Here is a 21,827-nt window from a genome sequence, read left to right on the forward strand (position 1 = left end):
TACAAGTGTATTTTGGAGAATATTAATTCCTGGGTTACTTCTAATAAAATAGAGAGTAGAAATGATTTCTAGGGCTAGGCACAGTGGCTCACACCTATCATCCCAGAGTTTTGGGAGGCCAAGGCAGGAGGATCACTTGAGCCCAGGAGATGGAGGCTGCAGGGAGGTATGATCGTGCCACTGCACTCCAGCCTGAGTAATAGTGTGAGACCTTGTCTCAAATAAAACCCCCCAAATTAGCCAGGAAATCTCAAATCCTCTTTCTGAATCAGGCATGGACAAAACATCACTCACCATTTTTGAGGACCAGGAGAGACGATGGCTTCAGGTTTTTACATTGGAAATAACTCCTGATTCCTCCCCTAATGCTAGCAGCAGAATGTTTAACTCAAGATGGTTGGATGGGTTGGTTCAACTAAATTAGGAAGTCCATTACCAGCACAGTGAAAAGACGCAAAGAATATGAGTGATCACATGGAGAAATAGCTACAACAAATCCTCTTCAGTGTGAGATTTCCACAACTCTGATTAGGATGGGCACCAAGTTTGCCCCCTGCTAGTATCTTCATTTATTATAAAAAGATGGTGAATGGTATATTATTTTATCTGTCAGCATTCCGCTTACACGGCCCCTCTGAACTGAATGCTTTTCCTTATGGACTACAGAAAATGAATGACTACCTAGGAAAAACTTTGAAAACATAAAGAATACAATATTCGTTGATTATGTGGTCTCTCTGAGATGGAAGGGAGCAAAAAACAGCCTGAAAGTTTCAAACATTCTTTCCTTAGGGCTGTTTTTCTAACTTCAAGGCATTCTTCTATTTTTACAATTAAAGGCAGAGTTATAACTATGGAAAAAAAAAGACAAACAGTGAATTTACAATCCCATGTTATGCCAGTGGCATACTTTTTAATATATCAAGCAGGTGTTAATTTTTATTTAATGTTTAACCTCTGCTTCAAAGGTCATTGGTTAAAATGGTCATTGGTTAAAATCAGTTAAAACGTCACCGAACAAATGCTCTGATTTGCTCCTAATTATGTTAGAATGTAAATTTCTAACCTTTGCAAGGGAGATGGGTGCAGAGAAAGCAGTGGACTTCTGGTCTGGGCCACTGGTCTATCCTAGTGTTGCTATAGACAGGGAATCCTGGAACCTGGGGGCTCTGGCCATTCCAGAGCTGGTAGGCTGCTGTGAGCAGCTTAGTATTTCATAAACATCCCAGGTATTACTGTGATGTGGCCATCAGATATTTTTTTCTGTTGTACTTAATCACAGCTAGCTGACCTTACTCAGATTCCTTAACCTTTCTGAGTCCCACTGATTAAGAGAAGATAAAAATTATCCACTATCTTGTTTGTAAGGAGTAAATAAGATCAATAGCGGAGGAATCCAAGCAGCACCTAGTATAATAAATACAGCTGTCTTTCCCTTGCTTTGCCTTGAAAATCTGGTCTAGTCCCAGTCACCCAGAAGATCACAAGGACCAATGAATTGGTGATAAAATAAAAGCTCTTGGGGAGAGGGAGAGGGAGAGGGAGAGGGAGAGCCTCCTGCCTTGGCCTCTTAAAGTGCTAAGATTACAGCCTCTGCCCCACCGCCACCCCGTCTAGGAAGTGAGGAGCGTCTCTGCCTGGCCGCCCATCGTCTGGGATGTGAGGAGCCCCTCTGCCCGGCCGCCCTATCCGGGAAGTGAGGAGCGCCTCTGCCCGGCCGCCCATCATCTGGGATGTGAGGAGCGCCTCTGCCCGGCCGCCCTATCCGGGAAGTGAGGAGCGCCTCTGCCCGGCCGCCCATCATCTGGGATGTGAGGAGCGCCTCTGCCCGGCTGCCACCCCGTCTGGGAGGAAGTGAGGAGCGCCTCTGCCCTGTTGCCCTATCTGGGAAGTGAGGAGCGCCTCTGCCTGGCCGCCACCCCGTCTGGGAAGTGAGGAGCGCCTCTGCCCGGCTGCCACCCCATATGGGAAGTGAGGAGCGCCTCTGCCCAGCCGCCCCTTCTGGGAGATGAGGAGCGCCTCTGCCCAGCCGCCCCGTCTGGGAGGTGAGGAGCGCCTCTGCCTGGCCGCCACCCCGTCTGGGAGGAAGTGAGGAGCACCTCTGCCCAGCTGCCCCATCTGGGAAGTGAGGAGCGCCTCTGCCCGGCTGCCACCCCCTATGGGAAGTGAGGAGCGCCTCTGCCCGGCCGCCCACTCTGGGAAGTGAGGAGCGCCTCTGCCCGGCCGCCCACTCTGGGAAGTGAGGAGCGCCTCTGCCCGGCCGCCCACTCTGGGAAGTGAGGAGCGCCTCTGCCCGGCCGCCCACTCTGGGAAGTGAGGAGCGCCTCTGCCCGGCCGCCCACTCTGGGAGGTGAGGAGCGCCTCTGCCCGGCCGCCCACTCTGGGAGGTGAGGAGCGCCTCTGCCCGGCCGCCCACTCTGGGAGGTGAGGAGCGCCTCTGCCCGGCCGCCCACTCTGGGAGGTGAGGAGCGCCTCTGCCCGGCCGCCCCGTCTGGGAGGTGAGGAGCGCCTCTGCCTGGCCGCCACCCCGTCTGGGAGGAAGTGAGGAGCACCTCTGCCCGGCCGCCCACTCTGGGAGGTGAGGAGCGCCTCTGCCTGGCCGCTCCGTCTGGGAAGGGAGGAGCGCCTCTGCCCGGCCACCCCGTCTGGGAGGTGAGGAGCGCCTCTGCCCGGCTGCCACCCCGTCTGGGAGGAAGTGAGGAGCACCTCTGCCCGGCCGCCCCATCTGGGAAGTGAGGAGCGCCTCTGCCCGGCCGCCACCCCATATGGGAAGTGAGGAGCGCCTCTGCCTGACCACTCCGTCTGGGAGGTGAGGAGCGCCTCTGCCCGGCCGCCCCGTCTGGGAGGTGAGGAGTGCCTCTGCCCGGCCGTCACCCCGTCTGGGAGGAAATGAGGAGCACCTCTGCCTGGCTGCCCCGTCTGGGAGATGAGGAGCACCTCTGCCCGGCCGCCCCGTCTGGGAGATGAGGAGCACCTCTGCCCGGCCGCCCCGTCTGGGAGGTGAGGAGTGCCTCTGCCCGGCTGCCACCCCGTCTGGGAGGAAGTGAGGAGCACCTCTGCCCGGCCGCCCCCTCTGGGAAGTGAGGAGCGCCTCTGCCTGGCCGCCACCCCGTCTGGGAGGAAGTGAGGAGCGCCTCTGCCTGGCTGCCACATCTGGGAAGGGAGGAGCGCCTCTGCCCGGCCGCCACACCGTCTGGGAAGTGAGGAGCGCCTCTGCCTGGCTGCCCCATCTGGGAAGGGAGGAGCACCTCTGCCCGGCCGCCACACCGTCTGGGAAGTGAGGAGCGCCTCTGCCTGGCTGCCCCATCTGGGAAGGGAGGAGCACCTCTGCCCAGCCGCCACACCGTCTGGGAAGTGAGGAGTGCCTCTGCCTGGTCGCCCCGTCTGGGAGGTGAGGAGCGCCTCTGCCCGGCCGCCCAGTCTGGGAAGTGAGGAGCGCCTCTGCCCGGCCGCCCTGTCTGGGAGGTGAGGAGCGCCTCTGCCTGGCCGCCACCCCATCTGGGAGGAAGTGAGGAGCGTCTCTGCCCGGCCGCCCCGTCTGGGAAGTGAGGAGCGCCTCTGCCCGGCTGCCACCCCCTCTGGGAAGTGAGGAGCGCCTCTGCTCGGCCGCCCCGTCGGGGAAGTGAGGAGCGCCTCTGCTCGGCCGCCCCGTCGGGGAAGTGAGGAGCGCCTCTGCCCGGCCGCCCCGTCTGGGAGGTGAGGAGCGCCTCTGCCCGGCTGCCACCCGGTCTGGGAGGAACTGAGGAGCGCCTCTGCCCGGGCGGCCCCGTCTGGGAAGCGAGGAGCGCCTCTGCCCGGGCGGCCCCGTCAGGGAAGTGAGGAGCGCCTCTGCCCGGCCACCCCGTCTGGGAGGAGAGGAGCGCCTCTGCCCGGGCGGCCCCGTCTGGGAAGCGAGGGGCGCCTCTGCCCAGCCGCCCTGTCTGGGAGGTGAGGAGCGCCTCTGCCCGGCTGCCCTGTCTGGGAGGTGTACCCAACAGCTCCGAAGAGACAGCGACCATCGGGAGCGGGCCATGAGGACGATGGCGGTTTCGTTGAAGAGAAGGGGAGGAAGTGTGGGGAAAGGAAGGAGAGATCAGATTGTTGCTGTGTCTGTGTAGAAAGGGGTGGGCATAGGAGACTCCATTTTGTTCTGACTAGGAGAAATTCTTCTGCCTTGGGATGCTGTTGATCTATGGCCTTTCCCCCAGCCCCCTGCTCTCTGAAACATGTGCTGTGTCAACTCAGGGTTAAATGGATTAAGGGTGGTGCAAGATGTGCTTTGTTAAACAGATGCTTGAAGGCAGCATGCTCTTTAAGAGTCATCACCACTCCCTAATATCAAGTACTCAGGGGCACAAACACTGCAGAAGGCCGCAGGGTCCTCTGCCTAGGAAAACCAGAGACCTTTGTTCATGTGTTTATCTCCTGACCTTCTCTCCACTATTATCCTATGACCCTGCCATATCCCCCTCTCCGAGAAACACCCAAGAATGATCAATAAATACTTCAGAAATTAAAAAAAAAAAAAAAAAAAAAAAAAAAAAATAAAAGCTCTTAATGTCAGACCCAGCTAATATAGATTGTTGATCATCTGTACAAAAATCAATGTAAAAGTTTACAAAATCAATTTCAAGGCTATCCTGTAAGAATAGAGAGAGATTGAAAAAGTAAATTTATGGCTTAATTAAGGTTGCAAGGAAAACTATTTCTTTAAGGAATTACATTATTTGAAAGCACTTTATAAATACTAACTTATGTAAGAATAGCAATAAATCATTCTTAACTGCTCTTTAATCAAATGTTCAGTCCTTCATTCCATAGTTACTTCCATAGGGAACCCTTGGTCAGCTTCATTAAATTCTGCTCAAAATACATGCTTTCCACACACATACTTCCCTATTTGGATGTTTTACTAATTCATTTTGATTCTTCTCTACCTAGTCTAAATCAGCAAATATTTACCATATGTACTTTTTAAAGAGTTGAAAGGAAGTGATCCCTATATTCTAGCTCCTCATGACTTGTGTCTCAGCATGAAAAGTATTTTTTATCCAGATTACTTAAATCAACATTGCATGCCAACATTTCCTGTCTGAACCTTGGCCTGCCCGTTTTTCCTGGCAATGTTGCTTAACACCCACTGACCATGTAGTCTCATCATTTTTAATGGTGATGAGGCAGATTTCCTCCTAGTTCACATTGAATAGTCTATGTCACTGATCTTGCTATTTGGATGCCATGAGCTAGGACTAGGGACTCGTTTCAATGGCCTGTTTCTCTGTCACCCAGGAAATCACAAGGCTCAATGAATTGCTGATAGCAATTTTGGTACTGAAAAGTAGGGCGGGGCTATACCAAATATGTAAAAGTGTGGAAGTGCCTTTGGAATTCTGTAATGGGTAGAGGCTAGAAGTGTTTTGAAGCACTTCATAGAAAAAGCCTTGATCACATGTCCGAAATTGTTGGTAGAAATACAGACATTAAAGGCAATTCTGGGCTGGGTGCAGTGGCTTAGGCCTGTAATCCCAGCACTTTGGGAGGCCGAGGCAGGTGGATCATGAGGTCAGGAGTTCGAGACCAGCCTGGCCAACGTGGTGAAACCCCATCTCTACTAAAAATACAAAAATTAGTTGGGCGTGGTGGTGCGTGCCTGTAATCCCAGCTACTCAGAAGGCTGAGGCAGGAGAATTGCTTGAACCTAGAAGGCAGAGGTTGCAGTGAGCCGAGATCATGCCACTGTACTCCAGCCTGGGCGACAGAGCAAGACTCTGCCTGGCGGAGTGGGGGTGGGCTGGGGGAAAGACAATTCTGATGAGGGCTCAAAAGGAAGAGAGGAGAGCTACAAAGAAAGCTTCTATTGTCTTAGAGAATACATGTACCACCATGTACAGAATGTTCCTAGAATTATGCACATTACAAGGTGTTTCTGGTGAGGTCTCAGATGGAAAGGGGGAGCGTTTATTGGACACTGAAGGAAAGGTGACTGATCTGTGTTATAAAGCAGCGGAGAACTTGGCTGTATTATGGTGTGCTGTTAGAAGGAAAGTAGAACTTGTAATGATGACACACTTGGATATTTAGCTGAGGAGAATCCCAAGCAAAGTGTGCAAAGGGGAAGACTGATGTCTCCTTGTTGCTTGTAATAAAATGTGAGAAGAAAGAGATAAACTGAAGAAGGAACTGCTAAGCAAAAAGGAAGCAGTACCTGATTTGGAAAATTCTCCACCTGTCCAAATAGTATACTATAGAAATGTCAAAAGTATGGCTCAACAAGTGTTTGCTAAATAAATGAGGTGTGTGGCTCATGGATCCAATCATTTATCTCATCAGAATCCAGGAATAGAGATGTAGTTGTTCAGGAAAGATCTGTGCAGGGCCCTCTTGTCTGACGGCTTAGATCACCATGAATTTCTTGGGAGGCTGACAACGTTTTTGAGAATTTTATACCAGGAGAAACATTGCCATTCTGGACTGAAAGAGACCATAAGATTAACAAGAATGACTTAAAGGCTGGAGTGCTGGATGCAGAGGCCGGTCTCGAACTCCTGACCAGTTCGAGTCCAGCCTAGCCAACATGGTGAAACCCCATCTGTACTAAAAATACAGAAATTAGACAGACGTGATGGCGGGCACCTGTTATCCCAGCTACTCAGGAGGCTGAGACAGGAGAATCGCTTGAACCCGGGAGGCAGAGGTTGCAGTGAGCTGAGATCACGCCATTGCACTCCAGCCTGGGTGACAACAGTGAAACTCCATCTCAAAAACAAACAAACAAAAGCATTGTAGTCTTTTATGAGAACATCTAAGTTTTTAAACAACCACAATATGGGTGTAAAAGACCATCAGTCCATAGAGGATTATGCTCAGGCCTTCAAATCCTTTTTTTTTTTTTTTAATTGTAAGTTTTCTTCAGGCTCAGAAGGTATCAGGTCTTGAAATCTAATGGAACTTGCCTTCCTAGGTTTCAGACTTGCTTGGGACCCATGACCCCTTTTTTCTTTCCAATTTCTCCCTTTTGGAATGAAAATGTCTGTCCTATGCCTAGATATTGTATTGTGTAAGCAGATGACTCATTGTCTGACTTCACGGGTTCACGGATGAAGAGGAGTTTGCCCCAGGGTGATTCATACTCTGAGTCTCAGCCATCAGTGATGTCGATGACAACATTTGGGACTTTGAGTTCATGACATTTAGATGAAATTTTGGACTTAGAGTTGATACTGGAATGGTTAAGACTTTCGGGAATATTTGGAAGGGGTGGATATATTTTGCATGTGGGAAAGACATGAATTTTGGGGCAAAGGGGAAGACTATTATGGGTTGCTTGTGTCCCCCAGAAAGACACATTGAAGTCTTAACCCCCAGCATCTCAGAATGTGACTTTATTTGAAAATAGGGTTGTTGTAGATGTAATTAGTTAGGTTATGATAAAGTCATGGTGGAGCAGGGTGTGTTCTTAATCCAATGACTTAGTGTCCTTGTAAGAAAGGGAAAAGAGACACAGAGACAGACCTGACAGTGAGAAGACCAAGGCAGAGATTGGAATGATGGATCTACACGCCATGGAACACTGAGAATTGCTGGTAAACACCGGAAGCTGAAAGATGCAAGGAAGGGCTCTCCCCGATAGGTTTCAGAGGGTACGTGACCCTGTTGACATCTTGAATTCAGATTTCTAGCCTCCAAAACTGTGAGACAATAAACTTATGTTGTTTTAATCCAACCAGTATTTATGGTATGTCATTAAAGCCACCCTAGGAAGCTGACACAGATTCTGGTACACCTAATTTGAATTTGTAATCATTTGCACAAAATGTGGGATTAATGTCACATTAAAAATATTTCATTTAAATCTACTGTATTCTGATTTTCCATGTATCAATACTTTCATTATTGTTAAATACAAACAGGACAGATGAATCTATATTTACATATGGGTGAAATTTTCCAGTTTGTTTTTGTTATCTTTAGCTAGGTAATAAATGTTAGTTACACCCTATATGGTGGTTGTTTGAAAACTTAGATGTTCACATAAAGGACTACAGTGTTATTTATTTATTTGTTTGTTTGTTTGTTTGTTTTGAGACAGAGTCTTGCTCTGTCGCCCAGGCTGGAGTGCAATGACGCGATCTCGCCTCACTGCAACCTCCGCCTCCCAGGTTCAAGTGATTCTCCTGCCTCAGCCTCCCAAGTAGCTGGGATTACAGGTGCATGCCACCATGCCTGGCTAATTTTTGTATTTTTAGTAGAGGCGGGGTTTCACTATGTTGACCAGGCTGGTCTCAAACGCCTGACCTCCCACCTCGGCCTCCCAAAGAGCTGGGATTACAGGCGTGAGCTACCGCACCCGGCCTACGGTGTTATTTTTAAAAGCTAGATACTATATGAAATGCAGACATGATAAAGGGGTGCTTAACCCTTTTAGGTGACCTGCCTTTTTAAGAAAATTGCAATTTTCATATAAAAATGTATACATTTTAAAATAGTTTAGTCATTACTCGATTTGTAATTTATTTTATATTGATTTTCCCCTCTGAGATTCAAATGTTTTAACCATTGCTGTCTTTTTTACAGGTCTCTCTTCTTTATCAAGTTATCGTATTTGGGAACAAGTGTAACATGGTAGAAATGAAGATGTCTCTTGCGTGGGAGACTGATGCTCCAAGGGAACCTCGGGCAGGATCCATGCTTTCTGCCAACACAGGCTTCATCCACCCTAAGTGCTCAGGCAGCATTTGGAGAAGAAAGAAGGATGACTGGAAGGAAGAAAGTTACTTTTTGTTTTTTTTGCAGTTGTGGGGAAATTGCACTGATTCATGCATGTACTTTTATCCAGTCTCCCCGGTCACGAACAGAGCGTAATTGCTGCATGGCTGGCCAGAACAAACACTTGAGCTGGAAATACCGAACTGTATATATGTTAAACACAGGCTAGTTTTACAGAATTTTCACCTCTACTTCTCAGTACAAAACCTGTTTTTCACAACTAGCATTACCCCCACACGCAGAAATTTTTAAAGAAAAGATGACTAGGTCTATTCTAGAACCTTTTGTTATTCCTGGCAGTGGTACAATGAAATTGGGTCTAGTGGTATTTATTGTTGGGGTGGATGTAACTCCTATTGAATCTGAAAGCACAGCATCAAGTGAAAACTGCTGAACAAATGCTAAGCATAGAAACTCTTCTGTTTATGAACTTTTTGGTTTTCAATAGGCTGCCCTGAGTCTGCTTTTTTGTTCTTAGTTGAACACAACATGGTACAAAAAATTACTACCCCTGGCCGGGTGCAGTGACTCACGCCTGTAATCCCAGCATTTTGGGAGGCCGAGGTGGGCGGATTCCAAGGTCAGGACTTTGAGACCAGCCTGGCCAACATAGTGAAACCCCGTCTCTACTAAAAAATATAAAAATTAGCTGGGCATGGGGGCGCATGCCTGTAGTCCCAGCTACTCAGGAGGCTGAGGCAGGAGAATCACTTGAACCCGGGAGGCGGAGGTTGCAGTGAGCTGATATCATGCCACTGCACTCCAGCCTGGGTGACAGAGTGAGATTCTGTCTAAAAAAAAAAAAAAAAAAAAAATTACCTGTGGGTGCTGGGCTGAGCCATGATTTTGTTCCTCGTCTGGAGGGATTAAGGACTGCTTGGCTAAGCTCATCCCCAGTTATTGACTCAGTGGGACTTGTGGGGAGGGTGTGAAATCAAAATTTTTTATTTCTAACAAATTCCCAGGTGTTGCTGCTGCTGGTTGTGGACCTCACCTTGAGAACCACTGCGTAGCTCACAGCCGTCTTGGCCAGCTCTCAGGCTGAAAGTTTGAAAGAGATTTCTGTAGTCATTTTAGCTGTAATTCCCCAGAGGTTTACACTAGAGGGCAGTGTGATTACAGCTACTGCGATGGAAAGCAGTTTGACTTCACACTGAATGCAGACCGAGGTTTTATATTTTGTTTACGGATGTTTCATATAGGCATTTGTAGGTAGAAAAGGTTCTGCTGCTAAAAAGAAGTTAAAAGTTTGCTCTCTCTCTCCTGTCTTTTAATTTTATTTACTTATTTTTTTTGAGATGTAGTTTCGCTCTTTTTGCCCAGGCTGGAGTGTAATGGCATGATCTCGGCTCACTGCAACCTCTGCCTCCTGGGTTCAGGTGATTCTCTTGCCTCAGCCTACCAAGTAGCTGGGATTACAGGCATGCGCCACCACTCCTGGCTAATTTCATATTTTTGGTAGAGATGGGGTTTCGCCATGTTGGCCAGGCTGGTCTCGAACTCCTGACCTCAGGTGATCCGCCCGCCTCGGCCTCCCAAAGTGCTGGGGTTACAGGCATGAGCCACCACGCCCAGTCTTTTTATTTTAAAATCATATATATTTATTAGCTGGAGAGCTGAGGCTGTTGAGGTGTACAATTTTATTTTCCATTATTCAGAGAACATTAGATATAAATTTGCTATTTGAGCTCACTTTTCTAAACGTGTTTTCAGTGACTCCAGTTTTGTTAGTAGTAGAAATAGGGTTTGAGACCAAATAAAGCTGGAAACACTGAGTTAAAGTTACACAGACTCCTTTATTAAAATGTTCCTTAGAGCCTGTATTTGTACATTGGAAACCACTGGGAGGAGGATGCGGAAGGCAGGACCGCTGTGGGAGGAATGCCTTTTGGGTATTTTGGACAGGAAACACCTACCTGGTCCTGATTCTTCATCTTTTCCATAAGGAATTAAAAACTGGAAGAGAAAAATGACTGCTATGTAGTGACAGGACCTGTCTCTGGACTGTAGCCCAGGGTACTTTCCGTAGGACCAAAATATTATTACCTGCAGTTTTGTGTGCAATGACAATACCCAGGCCAGTCAAATGCACTCCGTCTTTGGGCCTTGGGTCTTCCTATTCCACCTGTTAGAACGCTCTTACTCCAGGCACCTGCAGCCTTGCCTCCTCACTGCATGCAGAGTGCTTAAATACCACCTTATTAAAGAGGACCTCCCAGACTGCTCTCCAAAATGGGCCTCCTTGGGTCACTCTCTATTTTCATACCTTGCTTTGTCACCACCTGTTATATGCTTAATTATTTTTTGTTTGCTTCTTCTCTCTAAAATAGAGCTAGAACAGAAGGGAATTTATCTATCTTAGTGTCTGCTATATCCCTAGTACTTTGTAGGTGCTCAGTGAACATACACTGGATGAATTAATATTTTCAAAGTATAGAACATAAGATTGGTTATTCTATCAGCCAGAGTTCTCCAGAGAAATGGAACCAACATATTGATATATAAGTATACATAACACATTATATATATATATATATATATAATGTTAAATATGTTAAAATGGTAAAAACTGGTATCTTTTATTAAATGGTTCTGACAGTACCCAGATAATGTGAACATTATATACATTTACAGAAAAATTTCCACTTGCACTTCTGGGTTTAAAAGTGCAACATCTGGCCAGGCGCAGTAGCTCACACCTATAATCCTAGCAATTTGGGAGGTCAAGGCAGGCGGATCTTTTGAGCCCATGAGTTCAAGACCAGCTTGGGCAACATGACAAAACCTCATCTGTACGAAAAGATACAAAAAGTAGCCGGGTGTTGTGGTGGGCGCCTGTGGTCCTAGCTACACGGCTAAGATTATACCTAGACCTACACTACACCTATGCTGAGGTGGGAGGATCACCTGAGCCTGGGAAGTTGAGGCTGCAGAGAGCCATGATTGTGCCATTGCACTCTAGCCTGGATGACAGAGTGACACCCTGTCTCAAAAAATAAAATAATAAAAGTGCAACATCTGACACTTTTTAGTAATTGTTTAAATGTAATGATATTGTATACTCTGGTTTCTTTTCAAATTGTGTACATCTTTTGCCTTTCAAATGTAATGGTATTTTATTTTATTTTATTTTATTTTTTTGAGACGGAGTTTTGCTTTGTTGCCCAGGCTGGAGTGCAATGGCACAATCTCAGCTTACTGGAACATCCGCCTCCCAGGTTCAAGTGATTCTCCTGTCTCAGCCTCCCGAGTAGCTGGGATTACAGGCATGCACCATTACGCCCAGCTAATTTTGTATTTTTAGTAGAAACGGGGTTTCTCCATGTTGGTCAGGCTGGTCTCCAACTCCTAACCTCAGGTGATCTGCCTGCCTCTGCCTCCCAAAGTGCTGGGATTATAGGCGTGAGTCACCATGCCTGGCCAGTATTTTATTTTTATATACTCTGGTTATGTTAGAGAATATCCTTCTAGGCTTCAGGGAGTTTGAATTTAAATATTATTAAGGTAAGGGGTATTTATATTTATTCAAAAGCCTCTCTGAGAAGGAATTCTATACTGGGTTTGACTGTAATTAAGGTAGCTGCCTTGGAGAATACTGGTCATTTTAATTTTCCACTCTCCAAATTTCACAGAAGTGTTTCTCATTGTCAGACTGACCTACAGTCATACAGGGAAGGGAATCCAGGCAACATCATCCCAGATTTCTTCCATAAAGGAAGGAGGAGACTCTAGAAGGTGGTGGTGGTGGTGATGCCAACAGACATGAAGTACAGGACCTTTCAAATGAGATTTTGAAGTTCACACATCTTCCATAAGGCCCACCTTCCCCTCCTCCACTGAGCATCACGGGGTTTCATTGTCTGTCCCTGAGCCACAAGGCCCCTCCTCTCCTGCTGACCGCGAGGCAGTGGGGGTGGGGAGTGGAGTGTGTGTGGTCTTAGACAGAAAAGAAAGCCTGAAAAGAAACGTAATGTGCTAAACAACTGATGTGTTAAACACCTGCCTTCTGATATTCTTAAATGGCAGTCAGTCCTGTCTCCAGGAAGAAATAAATGTCTTTTGATATAAGCATTTACACTTACTGTCTAGTCATGATCAGCCAGTCCTCTGGGTAATGCCACTTTGAAGGAAGGTTGGATGCTTATCAGGAGAGAGTGAGTGGCCTTGGGTGGAATCCAGTGCCCAGTGGGGGACAGCTTTAGGGGGATGACCTTCCAGATCACACCACACTGGCTGCCACCCGCTCTGCCCTGCACAAGGTGGACCCAGGTGAAATAGCCCTCCTTGGAGACCCATTAGATGAATTCTTGTCTTCCTTGAAGTAAAGTTATTACTGTTCCAATGTACATCAACCAAAGTCTTAATTACATGGAATAGGTGGCAATGACAGTCAGAAACTGAATTATACCCATAAAGAGCAACGCTGATAAGGAGAAAAATCTGTCAGTGGTTGAATTGACACTGGCTGCTTCCCATCTACTTTGACTTCACAGAAAGTGGGGAGATGCTCTTTTTTTGCGTGGGATACTTCTGAAGTTTCCTAGGTCTTTCCTGTGCAAATAAATGATGAAATAACTATCTGCAGAGTCACTTAGGAGCCTTACTGGGGTCAGCCATTTTCTGTGCTCCAGAAAGCCCACCCTCTTTTTTTTTCCATTATATTTCTGTCTCATCTGGCCACGTGTTGTTGCACATCTCCAAGGCTGAACTTGGAACTGAGCTTCCAGTCTTTTCTTCCTCATGCTCTCATGCTTTTCGGAGACCTGGAGATGCTGAAATTCCTCTGCCTTTTCTTGTCTCTTTGCCTGCTCTAGCACTTCTGTCCTCTGAATTTGGTGGGAGAAAGTCAGAAGAAATAAATCTCATAGAATAAACAGAATAACAGTCTCCTTAGAGAGAGGAGGTGACGAAGAGGAAAAAATACAGACATGGAGGTAGATGGTCTTAAAGGAGAAGGGAAATGGAAGCCAGTCCCCATAACTAACAAGGAGAGTAATAATGCTGCCTTTTCAGGATTTTTTTTGGGGGGGGGACAGGATCTTACTCTGTTGCACAGGCTGGAGTCCAGTGGTGCATTCACAGCTCACAGCTCACTGCAGCCTTAACTTCCCCAAGCTCAAGCAATCTTCCCACCTCAGCCTCCAAAGTAGCTGGGACTACAGGCACAAGCCACCATGCCTGGCTAATTTTTGTATTTTTTGTAGTAGGGACGGGGTTTCATCATGATTCCCAGGCTGGTGTCAAACTCCTGGGCTCAAGCAACCCACCTTCCTCAGCCTCCCAAAGTACTGGGATTGCAGGCTTCAGCCACTGCACCCGGCCTCTTTTTCAGGTTCTTGAGCTCAAATGTCGGCATCATCACTTTCTAGCTATGATCTTGGGAACTTAGATGTGGTCATTGATATTGTCCTTGCTTCTCATTGCTGCCTCCAGACAATTATTCCCAACTCCTTGGGAGAAAATGAAAATGTCAATCTATTTGAAACTCAATCAGCTAGAGCACTGTCTCCTTGGCACTGACATCTACTGACTCCCTGGTCCATCTTCCTCAGTCATCAAACCCTTTGGCATCAATTCTCCATCCTAGGTCCTGCCATTATCTTGCAGCTTTTCAGTATCCACATGTGATACATCTTGTCTTTTTTGTTCCTCAATCCCCTCATTTCTAGACTCCCTTTCCACTCTACCTCAGCTCCCCATTCTTGTGGCCACATCCTGTCCTCCCTCCAATGTAAGGAACTGTGTCACCTGGCTCTGTCTACAGGGATCTCACCTTCTTGCTTACTCGATCATCTACTTCCATGGGACCATTCTTCAGTGTTATCAGGACATCCTTGTTCTCCTCCCAACCTCCCTGCCTTTCCTTTCTTCACTTCCCTTATTTCCTCTACAGCAATTACATCAATGCCCAAAGCTCCATGGCCTCCATGTGTTTCAGTCACATCTGTATGGAAAAAAACCAATCCCAGGAAAAATCTTTGATCTGCTTGCTAGAGAAAGTCACACAATAAAGCAAAAGAATTCCATCATAAGCTCACAATCACCAGCCTCAAGTGGGATTTAATCAGGCAGTCCTGTGAGGTTTCTCTAGTTGGCTAGTTACTGTTATTATTTTGAAACGGAGTCGCACTCTGTTGCCCAGGCTGGAGTACAATGGCGCAATCTTGGCTCACTGCAACCTCCACCTCCTGGGTTCAAGCGATTCTCCTGCCTCAGCCTCCCAAGTAGTTGGGACTACAGGTGCGTGCCACCACACCCAGCTAATTTTTTGTATTTTTAGTAGAGATGGGGTTTCACCGTGTTAGCCAGGATGGTCTCAATCTCCTGACCTCGTGATCCACCCTCCTCGGCCTCCCAAAGTGCTGGGATTACAGGTGTGAGCCACTGTGCCTGGCTGGCTAGTTCTTACTCTCCATCTTGGCCATATTACACTGTGTCTGTATTTCTCAGTCCTCAAATTCCCCTACTCTGCCTTCATTCCCAGAGACTATAACCTACTTTATAGAGAAAAAGGAAGCCACCAGATGCCATCTTCCTCAAGCTCCCAGCAACATGCAAACTACTCTCCATCTGCCTCCGCTCACCATGTCACCACTCTGTAATATGAGGCAGCTGTTCCTTCTCACTAGGGCCAGTCCCTTCATTGGGACCTGGAATTCCCACTCCTTCCCCCTCTGAGCACATTTGCACTACATTTTTTTTGTTTACAAAAATAAATATTTCACCTCTTTTACTTAAATTGACTCTCCTTATTTAAAAATTTATTCGACATCTTCCATTTTAGAAAATCCTCTCTTGACCCGGCAACGCTCTTCAATGACAGTCTGACCTCTCTTCCTTCATCAAAGACAAACCTCCTGAGCAAGTTTTCTACCTCGACTGTCTCTATCTGCTCTCCTCCCTCTCATTTTACATCTCACCTGAAGGTATCCTGTCTCCTAAATAGAAACATCTCTTGCTGAGGTAAAAAATAACCTCCATGTTTGCAACTGCAGTGAAAACATTCCACAGCCTGTTAATTGATTTCTCATTTTCATTGGCCACTACTGATCACTTTTTCCTACTTCAAACATTCTCTTCCCTGGGCAGCCAAACCCTTTCTGTTTTCCTGTTTTTTCCCTCTGTCCTCTCCTTAGACCACTGTGCATGCTCATTCTTCTCTAAATAATTGTATTTCTTCAAAAGTCTGTCCTTGAGCCGCGCACGGTGGCTCACGCCTGTAATCTCAGCCCTTTGGGAGACCGAGGCCGGTGAATCACCTGAGATCAGGAGTTCGAGACAAGCCTGGCCAACATGGTGAAACCCCGTCTCTACTAAAAATACAAAAAAAAAAAAAAAAAAAAAAAAAGCCGGGTGTGGTGGTACACACTTGTAATCCCAGCTACTCGGGAGGCTGAGGCAGGAGAATCACTTGAATCTGGGAGGCGGAGGTTGCAGTGAGCTGAAATCACACCATTGCATGCCAGCCTGGGCAATAGAGTGAGACTCCATCTCAAAAAAAACAAAAACAAAAAAAAAAGAAACTTCACTCTTACACATCACCAAGAAAGATACCAGGATCTCTTTTTAACAGACAAGTGTTCCTATAGTCTCCTGCTGTAGAGTAATACTTTTTTCTTTTCGTTTAATACCTTGAGGGTACAGACAAAGTCTTGTCCATCTTCAGAAACTGATTAAAGATCTAGCACTTTTTCTTGGAATTTCCCTGTAATCTGAATCAAGGCTTACGCTTTAGGACTATAGTGGGAGAAACCAGGGAAACTGTATATTAGCTTGCACTGCTGTAACAAAATACAACAGATTGGGTGGCTTAAACACCAAAAGAAATTGATTTTCTTAAAGTTCTGGAAACTGGAAGTCTGAGATCAAGATGCCATCAGGGTTCGGTTCTGGTGAGACTTCTCTTCCAGTCTTGTAGACAGCTGCCTTCTTATTGTGTCTTCACCGGATCTTTTCTCTGTCAGATAGAAAGAGCTCTGGAATCTTTTCCTCTTTTTATAGGAACACCAGCCCTATAGGACTAGGGCACCACGCTTATGACCTTATTTGACTTTAATTATGTCCTTAAGGGCCCTGTCTCCAAGTACAATCACATTGGGAGTTGGGGCATTCACATATGAGTTTTGGCAGGACACAATTCAGTCCATAACAGATGGTAACTCTAACAGAATTCAAAATTGAAAGGAAAATCTAATTGGTACACCACATAATGTATTTCAATTACACAAGTTATATCTGTAATTTCTAGAATTCTATTTTATCCATCCACGGCACTGTCTTTTTCTTTGCGAGTGAATACTTCAGGTATGGTATATAATATGTAATGAATGATGTTTCCATGTTGCTCCCTGTCAGAAGGATGTGTACTTAAAACTGTGTGTCCAAAGATGGTGATAATTTGCTTTGAGTAATACACATTTCCCTATCCAGTCAATCTGCCAAACAATGGTACAGAAGACAACAGGGATATTTAGGTACAATCTGGGGATATGATAATGGAATATAGCTAAGCAGCCCACAGAACAGTAGAATCTCTTCCATGGTCCCAGTCAAGACCTTGTGGTCCTTCCTTGAGAACACAGTCTCCATCTGGTTCTCTCTGGTGCTGCCAATAGCCTGGAAGATGGGCTGCATTCTCCACTGATCCTGGTCCTGCCTGGCTGCCCTGAGGCCCTTGGTTCCTTGATCATTTCACTCCTGCCATGGTGACACCCTGGCACCTCATCAGCCAGCTTCTTCAGCTGTCCTCTCTGTTCCATTGTGCAAGGAGAGGTTCTGGGTCTCTTCTGTTCCACATGGAATCAGGGGGAGGCTTGGGGGTCACTCTCTGAAGTTGAGCAGGCCATCCCAGGAAGAGGATAAGATACACATCAACATATTTCTTCTACCTCTATTTTTCTTTCTCTTCTTGTCCCCATATCCTACTGTGTCAGAAGGCATTCATATCCCCCTTTCTTGTATATCACACCTTCTGAGTTTTTTCTTTTTTAATCTTTGAAGCCTGGTTCTTCATATGTAAACAGGAGCTTTAAAATTTTAGAAAAATTTCTTCTAAACTGTAACTCTTTCTTAAAGCCAAATGTTTCCAGAGTGGATATAGATGAGAAAGAACTCTAGATTCCTTTACGCATACTGGAATAAATAGTAACAAGGAAGCAGCTATTTGTCATGTGCCCTGGGTCACTCCATCCCCATCCTCAGGATAGTACATAAAGGCCTCCCCCAGCAGGAGGAGGCATCAGACCTCCTCACCGCTCCTGAGTCCTCCCTCCTCACTTCCCTCGAGTCTTCTCTACTGACACCATGGGTTGCTGTGATTGTGGAAGTTGTGGGCTGCGGTGGTGGCTGTGGTGGCCGCTGCGGTGGCTGTGGTGGTGGCTGTGGTGGTGGCTGCGGTGGTGGCTGTGGTGGTGGCTGTGGCAGCTGCACCACCTGCAGGTGCTACCGGGTGGGCTGCTGCTCCAGCTGCTGCCCCTGCTGCCGTGGCTGCTGTGGGGGCTGCTGTAGCACACGTGTGATCTGCTGCTGCCGCCGCACCTGTGGCTCATGTGGCTGCGGCTGTGGGAAGGGCTGTTGCCAGCAGAAGAGCTGCTGCCAGAAGCAATGCTGCTGCTAGGCGGCCGACCTGGCTCTGCTTCTAGACTGAGGTGCTGGGTCCTGCTTTCTCCAGGTAATGAGACTTTCCCCCACGCCCCTGCCTGCTTCTCTCCCAGACCTCCCCATCTGGTATCACCTGGGTGTCCAGGGACTTGCTCCTTTGGACTCTATAACCCCCTCTTTGAAGCTAGTGGTTTAAAATCTTTTTATTAAAAAAAAAATCCAAATAGGAAATGGCCATTACCAAAATACAACCCCAGACTCATCCCTAAAGATCAGTCCGCCTCGCTGAGCCCAGCCAAGAGGGTCATGATCCCAAGCGTTCTGTTTCCTGGGTATTCAGATGGCCTCCTCCTTTGTGTTTCTACTTCTCTGCACCCGCATGGGCACCATTTCCCACCTTTTCTATGAGTTTTGTTTCTAGTCACCATGTAGCTACTGCTTATTTCCCTAATAAAACAATGTCAACAACCCTGAGTGCTTCTGTGTTCATTCTGCCACGTCAACAGGGGGAACGTAAGAGATTTCTCACATTGGCTCACACCTGTAATCCCAGCACTTTGGGAGGCAGAGGCGGGTGGATCACCTGAGGTCAGAAGTTCAAGATCAGCCTGGCCAACATGGTGAAATCCCGTCTCTACTACAAATACAAAAATTAGCCAGATGTGGTAGTGTGCGCCTGTAGTTCCAGCTAATTGGGAGGCTGAGGCAGGAGAACTAATTGAACCCAGGAGGTAGAGGTTGCAGTGAGTCGAGATAGCACCACTGCACTCCAGCCTGAGCAAAAAGAGTGAGACTCCATCTCAAAAGAAAAACAAAAAAAGAGAGAGAAATTTCTATCTCCTTGAACAAGTTGAGTGACAGACATACCATGACCGGACCGCAATGCCAGCACAGGGCTGCTGGGGAGGCCACCACCAGGCCTCTGGGGACCTGGCCTCCCTGCCACCTGCCGTTTCCCCGTCTCCTGAGATCGGCACTTCCCTCAGGTATTTGCACACCTGCTGCCATGTACCCCGTTCTTCTAAAGACCCCAAGACCCAGCTTACTTGTCAAAAAGGAACCATGCACTTCTCCAGATGCAACTTCCTCAAAACAAATCCAAATATTTCACTAAGTCCACGTCGAACTGTAAACAGGTCTAAACTGTAGCAGGTCTAAACAAGCTAGAAAAATGGCCTATCGTTTTTTCTAAGGATGGTTATTCTCTTGCCTTTTCTATTCCCTTATTTCTGTTCTTTGTCTGTGAACTCTTGTTTTTGTGGTTATTGTCTCAGAGTTGTTCTGTGTACAAACTAAAGCCCTTAAAATGTTTCTCCATAGGGTATTCCTATGAGCCACAAAACTACTATCTCTTACAAAGCAAACCTACATTCTCATATTTTTTCTACCTTATTTTTTATTCCTAACTATATTTTTCTTTTCTTTTATTTATTTATTTTTGAGACCGGGTCTCACTCTGTCACCCAGGCTGGAGTGCAGTGTCGTGATCATGGCTCACTGCAGGCTTGAAGTTGTGGGCTCAAGTGATCCTCCTTCCTCAGCCTCCCAAATGGCTGGGACTACAGGTGCACGCCACCAGGCTCTGCTAATTTCTTCTGATTTTTTGTAGACACAAGGCCTTACTATTTTGCTGAGGCTAGTCTTGAACTCCTGGGCTCAAGTGATTCTCCTTCCTCGGCCTCCCAAGGTGCTGTGATTACAAGCTTGAGCCACAGTGCCCAGCATCTTCAAACTTTATTAAAATTGAAAAAACTGAAAAGGCCTAAAAATTTGTAGCCAATAGAACAAAGAATATTTTTGGTGCTTTTTCAAGGCATGTTTCCCTCTACTGGTGTATTCCAAAGAGGAAAGGAGCTACGATTAGTTTATTTAGTTAATTAAGTAAAGATGCGATATGAGGCACCTTTCACTGGGAGTGACTAAGCTTGAGTACTCAATCTTTTACTTATATTGACTTTGAATACCAAGTGAGTTGACCAAAGCATTTGTGACTATTATTATTATACTAACAACATAGCAACCTTTGGTATGTTGTATAGTTGGTTAACAAATATGAATACAGAAACCAAGAGCACCTACATGACCTCCAAGGGCAAATAATTAATATGAATGACATGTTCAGTGTCACTGTTAAGAATTGTGAGCCCCATTAGCCGATTTTTGTAGGGCCCTACACTTTACTGGTATAAATATACATGGAAACTTTGGAATCAATACCTCTTTATTTAAACTAGTGGCTCTTGGCCGGGTGCGGTGGCTCACACCTGTAATCCCAGCACTTTGGGAGGCCAAGGCAGGCGGATCACCTGAGGTCAGGAGTTTGAGACCATGCTGGGCAACATGGTGAGACCCAATATCTACTAAAATACAAATATTAGCCAGGCGTGGTGGTGTGCACTTGTAATCCCAGCTACTTGGGAGGCTGAGGCACAAGAAGTGCTTGAACCCAGGAAGCTGAGGTTGCAGTGAGCCAAGATTGCGCCACTGCACTCCAGCCTGGGCAACAGAGTGAGACTCTGTCTCAAAAAATAAATAAAATAAAATAAAATAAACTAGTGGCTTTCCAGGAGGTGGTACTGCCCCCGTGGGGTGCTTGGGAATTTGTAGAAGTAGTTTTTGGTTGTCACAATCAGAAGTACACTACTGATATCTAGTGGGCAGGTGCAGGGATAGTAGATCCTGCCGTACACGGGATATCCCCACAACAAAGGCTTGTTTTGTGACACATATGATTTTCAAAAGTCTCTTTGGCATTCAAATAAATGAAGTCCCTGTGTATAATTATTGGAACCTATAATTAACTCCACTCTACATATAAACAGAGTATTTTTCACATTAGCTTAATGTATAGTGAAGATTCTAGGAAAGCAATAGATAGTAAATTAAGAGAAGATTCCATTCTGGTGGTTGGAAGTTTTACCAAGCATGGTTCTTAATTTCAGCGAATCATGTCATTGATTGTCCCTCCACAAAACAGAATTCATTTTCATGTCCACAGACAAGAATCAATTGCATTATTATCATTTCTTGGTATTCCCATTAGTTCTCTGCATTGTTTTCATTTCTCTATTACAGAGTTATGAAATAGCTCAAAGGCAGTAGAAGGCTAACATCAGAAAACCCAGAAGGATGTACTATAAACAATGCATAGTCCCTTGCTGGAGACACCCAGTAATATTTTTGCTTATTCCAAATTTCCTTAAGCATTTGAATTAGTTATAGTAGATCAGTTTCAGGTATTCTATTAACAGTATGTTACATTGATCTTTCTATGTATTTTTTATGCCGGGGCACACTGTCTTCATTATTTTAGCTCTGTGACAGGCTTTTACGTCTATTTGCAGAAAGTCCTTTCTCATTTCTTTTTTTTTTTTTTTTTCAAATTATCCATCTATTTTTCCTGTGTCCACATAAGCTTTTTGCTTAGGTTTCTGTAGTGCAGTGGTTAGCCTGTTCACCTTACACATACATACGCTCTAGGA

General features: G+C 46.3%; 1 protein-coding gene across 1 annotated transcript; it reads left to right on the plus strand.

Annotated features, from left to right (window-relative positions):
* The first annotated feature begins 1,079 nt into the window (after positions 1-1,079).
* LOC129057828 (uncharacterized) lies at positions 1,080-18,361 on the plus strand. Its single transcript, XM_054548842.1, has 3 exons — positions 1,080-1,187; positions 16,994-17,049; positions 17,947-18,361. The coding sequence occupies exons 1-3, from the start codon at positions 1,080-1,082 to the stop codon at positions 18,359-18,361; spliced, it is 579 nt and encodes a 192-aa protein (XP_054404817.1).
* The last annotated feature ends 3,466 nt before the right edge of the window (positions 18,362-21,827 follow it).

Source organism: Pongo abelii, chromosome 11, assembly GCF_028885655.2.
Source record: "Pongo abelii isolate AG06213 chromosome 11, NHGRI_mPonAbe1-v2.0_pri, whole genome shotgun sequence".
In the NCBI taxonomy this organism is placed as follows: Eukaryota; Metazoa; Chordata; class Mammalia; order Primates; family Hominidae; genus Pongo; species Pongo abelii.

What these genes read in the sequence shown, in the direction of transcription:
- LOC129057828 (XM_054548842.1), top strand. Translation starts at nt 1,080, where the DNA reads ATGGGTGCAGAGAAAGCAGTGGACTTCTGGTCTGGGCCACTGGTCTAT. An exon ending in CTCTGGCCATTCCAGAGCTG is followed by an intron (nt 1,188 to 16,993) that starts GTAGGCTGCTGT and finishes TGTAATTTCTAG; the next exon opens with AATTCTATTTTATCCATCCA. An exon ending in TTTGCGAGTGAATACTTCAG is followed by an intron (nt 17,050 to 17,946) that starts GTATGGTATATA and finishes CCCCATCCTCAG; the next exon opens with GATAGTACATAAAGGCCTCC.